This window comes from Cebus imitator, unplaced genomic scaffold, assembly GCF_001604975.1.
Source record: "Cebus imitator isolate Cc_AM_T3 unplaced genomic scaffold, Cebus_imitator-1.0 Scaffold87, whole genome shotgun sequence".
Lineage (NCBI taxonomy): Eukaryota > Metazoa > Chordata > Mammalia > Primates > Cebidae > Cebus > Cebus imitator.
The window spans coordinates 4048093-4062200 of NW_016107402.1; the positions used below are offsets into that span (position 1 = coordinate 4048093).

Below are 14108 nucleotides of genomic sequence, written 5' to 3' on the forward strand. Positions count from 1 at the left end.
TTTTTTTAGGTGGAGTCTCACTCTGTCTCCAGGCTGGAGTGAAGTGGCGCAATCTCGGCTGGCTGCAACATCCGCCTCCCAGGTTGAAGCAATTCCCCAGCCTCAGCCTTCCAAGTAGCTGGTACTACAGGCTCGTGCCACCACGCCCAGCTAATTTTTTTGTATTTTGAGTAGAGACGGGATTTCACTATGTTGGCCAGGATAGTCTCGATCTCTTGACCTTGTGATCTGCCAGCCTTGGCCTCCCAAAGTGCTGAAATTACAGGTGTGAGCCACTGCGCCCAGCCCCAAGTTGTTTGATTTTTTAAAAGATAACATTTATTGGGGAAGTAAGAGCTTTATTGTAAAAATATACACTTTCACTGGAGAAACATGGAAAATAATTGCCATCATTTGTTGAGGATACATTGTACTATGGGCCAGCATAACTTAACAACTCTATGAGGCTGGGCTCTGTCACTTAATAGCTAGCTGTTCCTGCTCAAGATACGTCACTTACCAGAGTCTCAGTGTCCATACCTGTAAAGTAGAGATACTAATAGAATCTACCTCCTAGGATTATTGTACAAATTGAATTTCCCACAATGTGGCACCGGCCCCAGCATTAGTGGGGACAACAGCTGAAAAAAAAAAAATATATATATATATATATATATATATATATAATTTGTTAAAATACCTATAATGTTGTTACATTATTGCTTCTGAAAAGGCATTTTTCTTTTCTTTCTTTGCTCATTTATTTATTTTTACAGACAGGCTCTCTCTATATTGCCCAGGCTAGATTTGAACTCCTGAGCTCAAGGGATCCTCCTGCCTTGGCCTCCCAAGTAGCTGAGACTATACCCTCTTGCCACCATGCCCAACTCAAAAAAAGAAGAGTTTTTGGTTTGGCACAGTGGCTGAAGCCTATAATCCCAACACTTTGTGAGGCCCAGGTGGGTGGATCACCTGAAGTCAGGAGCTTGAGACCAGCCTGGCCTACATGGTAAAACCCTGTCTCTCCTAAAAAACACAAAAATTAGGCCAAGTGCGGTGTCTCATGCCTGTAATCCCAGCACTTTGGGAAGCTGAGGCAGGTGGATCACCAGAGGTCAGGAGTTCAAGACCAGCCTAGCCAACATGGCGAAACCCCATCTCTACTAAAAATACAAAAATTAGGTGGGCATGGTGGTGGGCACCTGTAATCCCAGCTACTCTGAAGGCTGAGGCAGGAGAATCACTTGAACCCAGGAGGTGGAGGTTGCAGTGAGCCAAGATCACACCACTGCATTCCAGCTTGGACAACAGAGCCAGACTGTCTCAAAAAAAAAAAAAAAAAAGAAAAAGAAAAGTTGTTTTTTTTTAACCTATATTTATCTTCCCACATCTTAGAAGGTCTGGAAATCTCTGAGGTCTCCAGGCTGATAGAAGACTTGAGTGTTGTGAAGGCTTTGGAGACGCATCCAATCACTTCCAAGCTGGAAGGATTCCCTCCGAACTCCTGAGATGGCGTCGCCCAGCCTCTTCTTGATCGCATATACTGGTGGCTATTCACTGCCTGATTATGGTGCCTGGGAGGAGGGTGGTCCTGAGCAAGGCTATTTCTGGACCTGTTTCCCACCTGCAGGGTGAGGAAGTCGACCCCAGCTCTGGGGCTAGGTGGCTCTGAAAGTCTATTCTTGAGAGTAGACAGAGTCTACTTTGCTTTTAGGTCATTTTCTGAAAGATTCTTATCAGTTATGAGCCCTCTGGGGTTAAAGAGTTTATTGAGTTCTATCAGCTCAGGAAATAAAAGGTAAATAATAAAGGAGAAAGAGTTCCTCCAAATCTCTTTAGCAGAATAAAAATCTAGCTCTTTCTCCCACCTTCCCCCTTCTCCACCCACATCACCACCACCTTAGATGAAAACTCATCATCTATAGCTTAGCCTGGTATTTGGAGCCGTCCTATTCTGGGTCCTGCCTTTCTCATGTTCCAGAAACCGTGACGTTCTTCCCTACGTTCTGGCCTCTCCTTCCAATGAGAACATCCTCTCTTGCCTCTTCCATTTGGGAAAATTCCCATTCGATCCTTCAACCAGTTCAAATGTCCCCTCCCCCGTGAAATCATCTCTGATTCATCCCCACTCCCTCACAAGCAGAATCACACTCTACCCTCCACTCTCTGAAAGCCCAGCTGCCATTATAGCATTCTTTTGTTGTTGTTGTTGTTGTTGTTGTTGTTGTTTGAGACAGAGTCTCATTCTGTTGCCCAGGCTGGAGTGCAGTAGCGGGATTTTGGCTCACTGCAATCTCCGCCAACGGGTTCAAGCAATTCCCGTGCCCCAGCCTCCCGAGTAGCTGGGATTATAAGTGTGCACCACTACACTTGGCTAATTTTTGTATTTTTAGTAGAGATGTGGTTTCACCATGTTGGCCAGGCTGGTCTCGAACCCCTGACCTCAGGTGATCCGCCCACCTCTGCCGCCCAAAGTGCTGGGATTACAGGCTTGAGCCACCACACCTGGCCCATTATAGCATTACTTACTCAGCTTTGTGATTTTAATATATGGGTCTCCCTGCTGGACTATAAATTCCTCAGAGGAAAGGACCCTCACTCATTCATCTTGCCTGACATACACTAGATGTCAATAAATTAATCAAAAGAGTCAATTAGGCTGGACGCAGTGGCTGTAATCTGAGCACTTGGGGAGGCCGACGGGGGGTGGGAGTGCGAATCACAAGATCGGGAGTTCAAGACCAGCCTAACCAACATGGTGAAACCCTGTCTCTGGCCAGGTGCGGTGGCTCACGCCTGTAATCCCAGCACTTTGGGAGACTAAGGTGGGTGGATCACGGGGTCCGAAGTTTGAGACCAACCTGGCCAACATGGTGAAACCCCATCTCTACTAAAAATACAAAAATTAGCTGGGTGCAGCGGCGGGCACTTATAATCCCAGCTACTCGGGAGGCTGAGGCAGGAGAATCACTTGAACCTGGCAGATGGAGGCTGCAGTGAGCTGAGACCACGGCACTGCACCCTAGCCTGGGCAACAGAGCAAGACTCCATCTCAAAAACAAACAGACAAACAAAGACATACTGTCTCTACTAAAAATATAAAAATTAGCCGGGCGTGGTGGTGGGCCCCTGTAATCTCAGCAACTCGGGAGGCTGGGGCAGGAGAATTGCTTGAACCCGGGAGGCAGAGGTTGCAGTGAGCCAAGATCATCCCATTGCACTCCAGACTGGGTGACAGTAGTGAAATTCTGTCTTTAAAAAAAAAATTCAGTGGAAGTTGCCACAAAAGATTTAAGAAAAATTAAAATAATAAAAGAAAAAAAAGAGTGAATGAGCAAAAGTCTGAATGGATAGGTAGGTGAATGGAGAGGTGAATGAATCGGTGGATGAAGGTTCACCTTCGATGCCCTGTGATGCTACTGAATCCCAGCCTTGTCTCAGTGGGGATGAAAAATTCAGGGCAGATCACACTGTGATGTGTGAAAACTCTCTTCCCCTTCCTCTCTCCCTGCTGTATTCCATTCTATCATTGATCAAGTACATACGGAGAACCTGCCCTATGTGAGACTGTGCTAGACCCCAGGGACAGTCATCCAAAGACACTGTGGAACAGGAGTGGGATGGTGATCTGAGGTGCTTTGCATGCCGTGGGCTCTTGTTCTGCAGGTCTCAGCACACGCATTTCTTCTGAGTGGTCTTTCCCGACCACTGACCTGGAATATATCCTCCCCACACTTCACTTCTTCTTCTCCTCACATTACCCGCTTGATTTCCTCATGCCATTTGTGAAAATCTAAATTACCATTGTTTTTATTAGTCTTCCCCACTCGAATATCAGCTCCATAATAGCAGGGAGTGTGTCTTTATGTTCACTGCTGTATTCCCAGTTCCTAGTTCAGTACCTGGCACACAGCAGGCACTTAATAAACACATTCTGCTCTCATAATATTTTCTTATGATCTTCACTAATTTTCTCTTCAGTTGTGCCTAATTGGTTGTTAAACCTATCCACTGAGTTCCTAATTTTTATTACTGTATTTTTCAGTTCTAGAATTTCCATTTGGTTCTTCAGTTCTTCTCTATAATGTCTAGTTCTCTCTCTCTCTCTCTCTCTCTCTCTCTCTCTCTCTCTCTCTCTCTCTCTCTCTCTTTTTTTTTTCTGAGACGGAGTTTCGCTCTTGTTGCCCAGGCTGGAGTGCAATGGCTCAATCTCAGCTCACCGCAACCACCATCTCCCGGGTTCAAGTTATTCTCCTGCCTCAGCCTCCCGAGTAGCTGGGATTACAGGCAAGGGCCACCATGCCTGGCTAATTTTGTATTTTTAGTAGAGACAGGGTTTTACCATGTTGCCCCCACTGGTCTTAAACTCCTGACCTCAGGTAATCCACCTGCCTTAGCCTCCCAAAGTGCTGGGATTACAGGCATGAGACACCGTGTCTGGCCTAACTTCTAGTTCTTAATCTTGTCCAGTGTCAATCTTATCCTGCTGCTCAGAAGGCAGAAGAGGAAAATGTCTTTTAGTATAGTAAGCATAGTTATCTGAAAATTGGATTATTCCATTGTCTGGATCTTTTGTATAACTTTCTATTATCTGTTTCTTCTTTTTGGTCACGTTGTCTTCAATTTCTTTGAGGGTTGGGCTGTTGTTTCCTGTTTATTCTCACTCCCCATGGTCCAACCCAAAACCTACTGGCGGGGGGGGAGTCTTTCAGGGCTCCCCTTTCTTAGGGGATCTAGAACTATAGTTTTTCTCCCATCCAGTTGTAGGCATATGAATATGAGAAAGCTCGGCTGTTTCTCGGCTGTCCCCTCTGGAAGTGGCAAATACTTTTAGGAAAAGAGCAGCTCCAAATAAAGGGCTTGCTTCTCTAAGCCCCTTATTTCTTTTCTGTATTGATAACCGTTCGGTACTGACTCTACTGTTGCCCCATAATAAATATGTACTGGATGAATAAATACAGGACCGCTAGCTCCAAGGCAGGAATAGATATAGACGCATTAAATGCATCATTCTTCCGGCAGTCCCTGACACCTACTCTGTGCCATATTCTGCGCTGTGCTGAGTAAGAGAAGTGACAAAACCTAGTCCCAACCCACAAGGGACAGACCACATTCTTGGTAGACACAATACTTAGAACAGAGGTCAACAGAAAGGGCCCTTCTAACATTTAGGAACAACTCCTCTCTTTGAGTTTCCTAGGGCAAGTGAAAAGTTTTCCTGGGGAAGGGGCTTCTGAGCTAAATCTTGAAGAATAAAGAATAGTTTGCAGTTTGGGCAACATAGCAAGACTCCATCCCCCACAACCCCAAAAATTAGCTGGGCGTGGTGGCATGCACCTGTAGTCCCAGCTACTCAGGAGGATGAGGCACGAGGATTGCTTGTGCCCAGGAGTTCAAGGTTACAGTGAGCTATGACTGCACCACTGTACTCCAGCCTGGGTGACAAGGGCAAGAACCCGTCTCGAGGAAAAAAAGAAAAAGAGTTTGCCAGGTAAAATAACTGGAGAAGGGCTTTCCTTGCAGAGGAAATACATGGATTATAAAAGACACTCCTCAGAGCGTCAGGAGGTGAAAATGAAGCTTCTGAGGTTTGCAAGAAAATGTTTACAAATATGAGTCTGGCATTTAGTATCCTCACATGCATCTCCAGCAGGGAAAACTATAACAGACTGTCTGGCTATCTCTTTGTGAGAGGGTAGAAGATTGCACAGTGTGATGGAGCTAATTTTCAGCAGACTAATCTCAGACTTCAACATGGGTATCCTGTCTCCTGGACCAGTGCCCTCTGGCACCGGCCACCTCCCCGGCTCATATGAACCCCAGAATCACCCACCCCCACCAATCCTAGAATTAACAGCACATCAAAGGCAGCTGAGAACTTGAGTCAAGGGTGAGGAGAGACCTCTGGGTGAAGGAGCAGGGATGGGGGCAGGGAAAGGTGGGTGGCTGTGGGCTCCTCCCTATTCTCTCCCTCCCTGCCTGTCCCCCCCACCCCCTACTTCCTGGCTTTCTTTTGTCAGTTTTGACTCTCAGTTCTTCTCTCTCTCTCTTTTTTTTTTTTTTTTTTAGGTGGAGTTTTGTTCTTGTCGCCCAGGCTGGAATGCAATGGTGCGATCTCAGCTCACTGCAACCTCTTTCTCCTGAGTTCAGGCAATTCTCCTGCTTTGACCTCCCAAGTAGCTGGGATTACAGGTGTCTGACACCATGTCCAGCTAATTTTTGCATTTTTAGTAGAGACGGAGTTTCACCATGTTGGCCAGACTGGTCATGAACTCTTGACTTCAGGTGATCCACCCGCCTTGGCCACCCAAAGTGCTGAGATTACATTCGTGAGCCACCGCCTGGCCCTCTTAATTTTTTTTTTTTTTTTTTTTGTTTGAGACAAGGTCTTGCTCTGTCTCCCAGGCTGGAGTACAGTGGCACAATCATGGCTTATTGCAGCCTGGACCTCCCAGGCACAAGCAATCCTCCTGTCTCAGCCCCCCAAGTAGCTGAGGCTATAGGTTTGTGCTACTATGCCCAGCTAATTTTTCTTTCTTCTTTTTTTTTTTAGAGATGGGGCCTCCCTATGTTGTCCCAGTGGTCTCAAACTCCTGTGCTCAAGTGATCTGCCTGCCTCAGCCTCCCAAAGTGCTGGGATTGCAGGCATAGCCCCCATGCCGGGTCTGTTTTTTTCTTTGGAGCTGGCCTTAGCCAGGTCTTCCCCAGGCTTGCAACACATGGCCCAAAACAATAGAAGAGAAGTGAGGGGAGTTTTCCCTTTACTACGTAGTATGTCAATGAAGCCTAACATAGACTAAGGAAGGGAGAGTTCGAAGACAGAGTGGGCCTCAGTCGGGCTGCAGGTACCAATTCCTGGGGCCTGGGGGGAGTTGGTATAGAGGAGGGGATGGGAATGTAGGGAACCAAGACTTAATGGGTGAATTCTAGGGCAGTCCCAGAGGTTTCATACAAGACTGTGGCTTCAGACAGACCTGGATTCAAGGTCAAATGAGACTAGCTTCACCATTTGCCACCTTAGCAAGTCACTTAACACTAAGCCTCTGTGTTTTCACTGGTCAAATGGGGATAAACGGAGGGAATCAAGTGAGAGGAGGCATAAGGCATACAGCATTGTCCAGGCAGCTCTGGGCTCCTCTCACCCCTCACCCTTTACTGGGCCCTCACAGCCACTCCCTCACCCCAGTCCCCTTCCCCTGCAGTTTAGTCACCTGCTTGTCCCCTCCCTAGCTTCACTCCCATTCATCCTCAGTTGATAAAAGCAATCCATCTGCTTGCAACTTTCTCTACTCAAATCACAAAACACTAGATCTTGGCTGGTCAAGGTAGCTCATGCCTGTAATTCCGGCACTTTGGGAGGCCGAGGCGTGTGGATCACTTGAGGTCAGGCATTTGAGACTAGCCTGACCAACATGGCGAAACCCTGTCTCTACTAAAAATACAAAAATTAGGCGGGCGAGGTGGCTCGCATCTATAATCCCCGCTACTCAGGAGGCTGAGACAGGAGAATCACTTGGGAGGCGGAGGTTGCAGTGAGCCGAGATCACACCACTGCACTTCAGCCTGGGCGACAGAGGAAGACTCCATCTCAAAAAAGAAAAGAAAAGACAAAAAAAAGAAACCCCATCTCTGCTAAAAATATATATGTACCCTGGTTTCCAGCAATTATCGTGCCTCAGCCTCCCAAGTAGCTGGGACTACAGGTGCATGCCACCATGCCTGGCTAATTTATTTTTTTTGTGTATATATATAATATATACACAAAAATTATATATTATATACATATGTATACCAAAAAAAATTAGCCAGGCATGGTGGCATGCACCTGTAGTCCCAGCTACTTGGGAGGCTGAGACAGGATAATTGCTTGAACCCAGGAGTGGAGGTTGTAACAAGCTGAGATCGTGCCACTGCACTCCAGCCTGGGACAGAGTAAAACTCTATGTCAAAAAAAATAAATAAAATAAAAGCACACAAACAAAACGCTAAGTCTTAAGAAACTTCAGAAATAATCTATTTCAGTCTTCCCAATTCTTGAAATGAGGAACTGAGGACTAGAGAAAGCCCAGCTAAAATGTGGGCTTCCTGATTCCTGACCCCCAGCACTTTCACAGAACTCTACCATCCCTTCTACAATCTAAATATTCCCCAAGTCTTCATTCAGAACCTGCAGCCCATCTACAACCTTTCCTTGAATCCCGGCTCTATCCCAGCCTTTCTCCTTCAGCTTCTATCCCCTGCCCCAATCTTCTCTAAACAACAAACTCATTTATGGAATTTTGCTATGTGCTGGCTTTTAAAAAATGGGTTGTTATTACATGTAATCCAGCAGTTCTTTTGTTAAAGGGTCAGAGAGGTAGAGTTTCTGGCCCCGGGTCTCAGAGTTGGTCAGTGATTAAACCAGAATTCAGCCTGCAGGATGCATGACCCCAAGCCTCGGGCCCTACTTACTCCCACCGATGCCTCTGGGTTGACGTCTCTCCTATCTCATAGGATCTGGCCTGCTCCCTCAGCCAGGGCCTTAGAACCTAGGGCCTGGTATCATCCACCCCTAGATCTGCAGAAAGGAAGCCACACCCCTCCTCCACCTCGTAGGACCTCCTTCCTCTCCCTACCCAACCCCGCCTCCCCTGCCTCCTGGTTCAAAAGCAGCCAAGCCAAAAGAAGCTTCCAGAGAGCCCTGAGATCACCTCAAAAGCTGCTACAAGGACAGCCACCAAGATCCTTCCAAAATGAAGCGCTTCCTCTTCTTACTCCTCACCATCAGCCTCCTGGTTATGGTACAGGTAAGAGCAACCCCTGGCAAACTCCCCAAAGTTGCTTGGCATGGAGGGGGAGCATACAGGATGTGAGCTGGCAGAGCCCTAGCCTTCTCTCCTGGGAGCACAGCCGATGGACTCCAACAGGAAAATCAGGGATGCAGGGGACCTGACCACCCAGCCTTTCAGCTCTTCCGGCTGGGGCTGGACTGCTTGAGGGCTGCCCTGATAGAAACCTGTATCCACAGCTGAGGAGCACTTACAGGGTGCCAGGGGCATTGGGGCACCCAATAATATGGAACTAGGAGACTTGGGAAGACAACCCTTGTTGGAAGTGAGGAAGGCATCAGCCCACAGGGAGTCTGGGGAGATGGTCCTTTGGGGAGAGGCCAGGAGATGTCCAAGGGAAGGCTGATTTGGTTCTGGAGGTGACAGGGGACACTCCAACCCCCACTCCCATGCCAGAGAGAAGCCTGGATGTTCGGGAATGCAAAGAAGAAAGAACTCTCCCACTTCAGAAACAACTGGAGTCTCAAAAGCAACTGCTATTCCAGGAGGCAGCTTTGGTAGAATCCCAGGTGCCCAGAGGGGAGTCAGTACAGGAGACAGGAGCCATCAAGTTCTTGATCAAGAACAGCTTGATCACCATCAAGACCAGCTTAATCTCCATCAAAAACAGCTCTAGCTGAAGCTCCATCAAGCATTAAGGACAGCTTGATTACCATCTGGGCATTTTCCTACCCCACATCCAGCCACCCACACTTTGCCAAGTGCTTTCTCACTTGGCCCCAGCTCATGTGACCTTCGCAACTGGGATGAACTTCTCCCTGCTCAGAAGAGGAAAGAGGCTCAGGGGAGCTAAGCCCTTTGTCAGGCTAGGAAGGTCAAGGGCTAGGGCCCCCCGTCTCCCTCTATGCCAGAGGGGCTGGTGGCTGGGGAGAGGTGAAAAGAAAGATTCTGTGGCTGGGCATGATGGCTAATGTCTGTAATCCCAGCACTTTGGGAGGCTGAGGTGGCCGGATCACCTGAGGTCAGGAGTTCGAGACCAGCCTGGCCAACATGATGAAACCCCATCTTTACTAAAAATACAAAAATTGGCTGGGCATAATGATGGGTGCCTGTAATCACAGCTACTCAGGAGGCTGAGGCAGAATTGCTTGAACCGGGGGTGGAGGTTGCAGTGAGCCAAGATCACACCACTTCACTCCAGCCTGGGCAAAAGAGTGAAACTCCATCTCAAAAAAAAAAAAAAAAAGCTGGGTGTGGTGGCTTACACATGTAATTCCAGCACTTTGGGAGGCTGAGGTGGGTGGATCACCTGAGGTCAAGGAGTTCAAGACCATCCAGCCTGATCAATGTGATGAAACCCCATCTCTACCAAAAATACAAAGATTAGCTGGGCATGGTAACACATGCCTATAATCCCAGCTACTCGGGAGGCTGAGGCAGTAGAATCACTTAAACCCAGGAGGTGGAGGTTGCAGTGAGCCGAGATCGAGTCACTGCACTCCAGCCTGGGCAACAAGAGTGAAACTCCATCCTAAAAAAATAATAATAAGGTTCTGTGAAAGAGGCTGGGCAGGGGCAGTGACCACCTGTCCCTGCCTGTGTCAAAGCAGGAAGCAGCCAAACATCTGACAGGACCTTGTAGAAGAAAGAACTGAGGATCATTTTATGGACATGGGTGGATGGAGGGCAGGAGGGTAGAAGGGAGAGTGCATCTTTAAACAACAAACAAGAGATTCAAAAGTCCCTTGAGGGCCAGGCACGGTGGCTCACACCTGTAATCCCAGCACTTAGGGAGTCTGAGGGGGGTGGATCACGAGGTCAGGAATTCGAGACCAGCCAGACCAACATGGTGAAACCCCGTCTCTACTAAAAATACAAAAATTAGCTGGGCATAGTGGTGCGTGCTTGTAGTCCCAGCTACTCAGGAGTCTGAGGCAGAAGGATCTCTTGAACCAGGGAGGCGGAGGATGCAGTTAGCTGAGATCTCACCACTGCAATCTAGCCTAGGTGACAGCAAGACTCCACCTCAAAAAAAAAAAAAAAAAAAAAGTCCCCTGAGCTTATCCCACTTCTTCCTCCTGCAGATACAAACTGGAGTGTTGGGAAACAACAGCACCAGCCAAAGCAGCACTGCCTCATCATCAGCCAGCAACATACGTGGAGGCGGTTTCCTTTTCTTCGTGGCCAGCACCCTCATCCACCTCTTCTGTTTCAGTTGAGGTGACATGTCTCCGCCTTAGCCCTGTGCCCCCTGAAACAGCTGCCATCAGCAAGTGCGAGAGAATCCCCTTTCATCCTTGGGAGGGATGGATGCCAGACATCACCAGGTTGTGGAAAGTGGCAGGCAGTGCCATGGGGGCAATGGCCAAAATGAGGGGGTACTAATGTAGGGGCCAAGTACCACCCAGCTGGAGATCAATAAAGTTACCCTTACTTGCAGTGGGGTCCTACATGTGGTTACTGGATATCCCTATGCCCCAAGAGCCAGCTGTGGGGCAGTACCAGAGAGCTTCTCATGCCCCCATCAGAAGGGAAGTTGGCACCAGGGAGCAGCCCCCAGCTTCCCTACCTAAATTCCAGTGCTGAGGGCCCCTCCCCTTAGAGGCACATCACAGGGACAAGGCCCACAATCTGGCATCCTCACCAGCCCCTGCAGTTGCATTTGTTTCACCCATCCCTGGGTGTTTGGGAATGATGGTTCCAGGGATGCCACCACCCCGGACATCCCAGGCTCAGAGAGCCCCTACCCAACTACCTAGTTATCTTCAGGATGATAGACCCAGGGAGATCCCCAGTCCCAGGGACACCCCTCAACATGGTCTTTAGATCCCTGGCAAAGCAGCTCTACAGGCATCTGGGGCTGGAGAATGATGATGGGTGGCTGTTTACCTCCCATGCTGGCCCAGTGGCTAGGAAGGCAGGAAGGGCAAGCAGCTGCTCTGACCGCTCCTACCCTCCTGGGTTTGGGGCGTCGGAAGTGGGTGCTGCAGAGGTGGATGCTGCAGAGATGGAAGGGAGCCCCAGGGTAGCCCCCAAGGTACCCTCCCACCTCAGCTTCTTTGAGGACATCCAGGGACAGAGGGAGCTCCTCCTCTTCTATGCCTTTCCCTCTCTGAGCCGGGTTAGAGGCCCAGAAGCCCTGTCCTGGCTTTTCTAAGGCCAGAGTTGGGGTGAGTGCAGCAGAGCCCTGGGGGCACAGCCCTTCAGGGTGTGGCTCACACTCATCTCCCGTGCCTGGCCCACTGCGCCCCCATCACACTAATCTCCAGGTTTTCACCCCTGGACTTGTATGTAGTTGCATTTGTTTCACCCACGGATGTGAAGGGTAAGGTGGGATGTTTCACCCAAGAATATGCCTAGAATATTCTTCCTCTGCCTCCTGGAGCCTGGCCAACTCCTTCCTATCCTGACATCTCAGCTGCGGGTCCCTCCTCCAGGCAGCCTGCCCTGCATGCCTGGTGGGGTGACGTTCCTGCTGTGTGAGTCCCTCCACTTCTTTTCTCCCTTCTCATGGATGCATCACCGTACCTGACATGATCCTCAATGGGACTGTGACTGAGAGGCTCAGTTTTTGTCTGTGCCCACACAGCCCAGGGCCACGCCCAGCTCAGAGCCATGCCCAGCTCAGAGCCAGCTCTAGCAACACATCATTTGGGCGGCTGCACAAGACTACACTAGCGCGTCTGGTCCCAGGGCGCCCTCTGATGGCAGAGGGAGGCCTAACATCTGAAACCCAAAGCTGGAGCCTGGAGGGAAGAAGCCAGCCTGGGCATCAGGGAAGCAGGCCGGAGAACAAATCCCCACCCCACCCCAAAATATCAAGGTGCACAAAGACGAGGATACCTGGCAACATATTAGAAAATAGCTTATGTTACAACAAAAACCCTATAAAAACATTCATCCCAGCAAAAGCCTCCAGGGCTAGAGGATGAGGGGGAAAGGTTCAAAGCACATGGATGGTCCAGATCTGGGACGCCCTGTTCTTGTCCGGCTCCCATAGCACCACGTGGTCCCGGTCGTAGCCCCGGCCTCCTGGGGGTGGGATAGGGATTAAAAGATAGGGAGATGGTCAGAGAGAGCTGGGGCTCCACGGCTCTCAGCCCCCTCAGGAGTCCTCTTCCCCACACATCCCATCTTACCCTTCACATCCAGGATCTGGCCTTCGAACATCTGGCTGCAGATGTGGCCCGATTCACTGATGCTCCATGTCTGGCGTGGTAGGCGGCTCTCAGCCCACAGCACCACCTTGGAGCCTGGGCTAGGGGGTCCAATCACCTGCAGGCTCATGGTAGGGGCCATCTGAGGCCCCGGGAGGTCATCAGGCATTGTTCCTCCCACAGGGACTCCACCATACCCAAGAAACCCTTGACACATCTGCTCCGAGTCCTGGCTCTTAGGAACTGTGACCCTGGGCAAGCCTCTTAATCCTCCTCAGTTTCCTTGGGGATGGGAATCCCCAAATGCTGGCTTTTGTGAGGGTTCAATGTGAGGAAATATAAAATGGCTGGAAAAATATTAACGTCTCCAGGAATTCTTCCACGATTGGTTTATAGCATCCAAACATAGGTTTATAGCATCAGACAAATCTCTACACATTTACTGGCTGTGTGACTTTCAGCAAATTACCTAATCTCCCTGTGCTCTGATTTCCTCACCTGTAAAATGGGGAGTATAAAAAGGCTTGCCCCATGATACTCTAGACTAAGGATGACAGGAGGCATTTGTGTGAAGAACTCAATGCGGAGCCTGGCACATGATCAGCCATCTCTCTCATTCTAGGTAAAAGACAAAACCTCTCAATAGCCTACAAAGACCTACAGTCCCCATAACCTTTCCGGCCTCATCTCCTGCTACCTCCTCCTCTAACTCACTCTAGCCACCCAGCTAGGCTTGCTAGCCCAGAAAATCCCAGGCATGTTTCCTCCTCAGGGCCTTTGCACTGGCTGTTCCCTCTGCCTGGAACACGCTTCCCTCAGATATCTGCACAGCTACCTCCCTCAAATGTCACCTTCTCAGGAAAGACTCCCATCCATATCACACCTGATACTTCCTATTTTCCTCTTTTTGGTGGGGGGAGATGGAGTCTCACTCTGTCAACCAGGCTGGAGTGCACTGGCATGATCTCAGTTCACTGCAACCTCCACCTCCAGGGTTCAAGCAATTCTCCTGCCTCAGCCTCCTGCATAGCTAGGATTACAGGCGTATCCTGGCTATTTTTTGTATTTTTAGTAGAGACGGGATTTCACCATGTTGGTGAGGCTGGTCTCGAACTCCTGACCTTGTAATCCATCCACCTTGGCCTCCCAAAGTGCTGGGATTACAGGTATGAGCCACCACGCCCAGTCTCTCCTTTTTTTTTTT

The 14108-nt window shown here is 49.2% G+C and overlaps 2 protein-coding genes across 5 annotated transcripts in view; one reads left to right on the forward strand and one right to left on the reverse strand.

The window, feature by feature from the left end:
• The first annotated feature begins 8605 nt into the window (after positions 1 to 8605).
• Positions 8606 to 11186, forward strand: CD52 (CD52 molecule). Its single transcript, XM_017534668.2, has 2 exons — positions 8606 to 8765; positions 10832 to 11186. The coding sequence occupies exons 1-2, from the start codon at positions 8712 to 8714 to the stop codon at positions 10964 to 10966; spliced, it is 189 nt and encodes a 62-aa protein (XP_017390157.1). The 5' UTR covers positions 8606 to 8711; the 3' UTR covers positions 10967 to 11186.
• A 1411-nt stretch (positions 11187 to 12597) lies between these two features.
• The window catches only part of CRYBG2 (crystallin beta-gamma domain containing 2), a 30798-nt gene continuing 29287 nt past the window's right edge, over positions 12598 to 14108 (reverse strand). For all 4 annotated transcript variants that reach the window (XM_037740689.1, XM_037740688.1, XM_037740687.1 and 1 more), the window contains 2 exons: positions 12887 to 13046; positions 12598 to 12779 (listed from right to left, as the gene is read on the reverse strand). In XM_037740689.1, the coding sequence (XP_037596617.1) occupies positions 12691 to 12779; positions 12887 to 13046 (249 nt within the window). In that variant the 3' untranslated portion in view covers positions 12598 to 12690. The remainder of the gene's footprint in view (positions 12780 to 12886; positions 13047 to 14108) is intronic.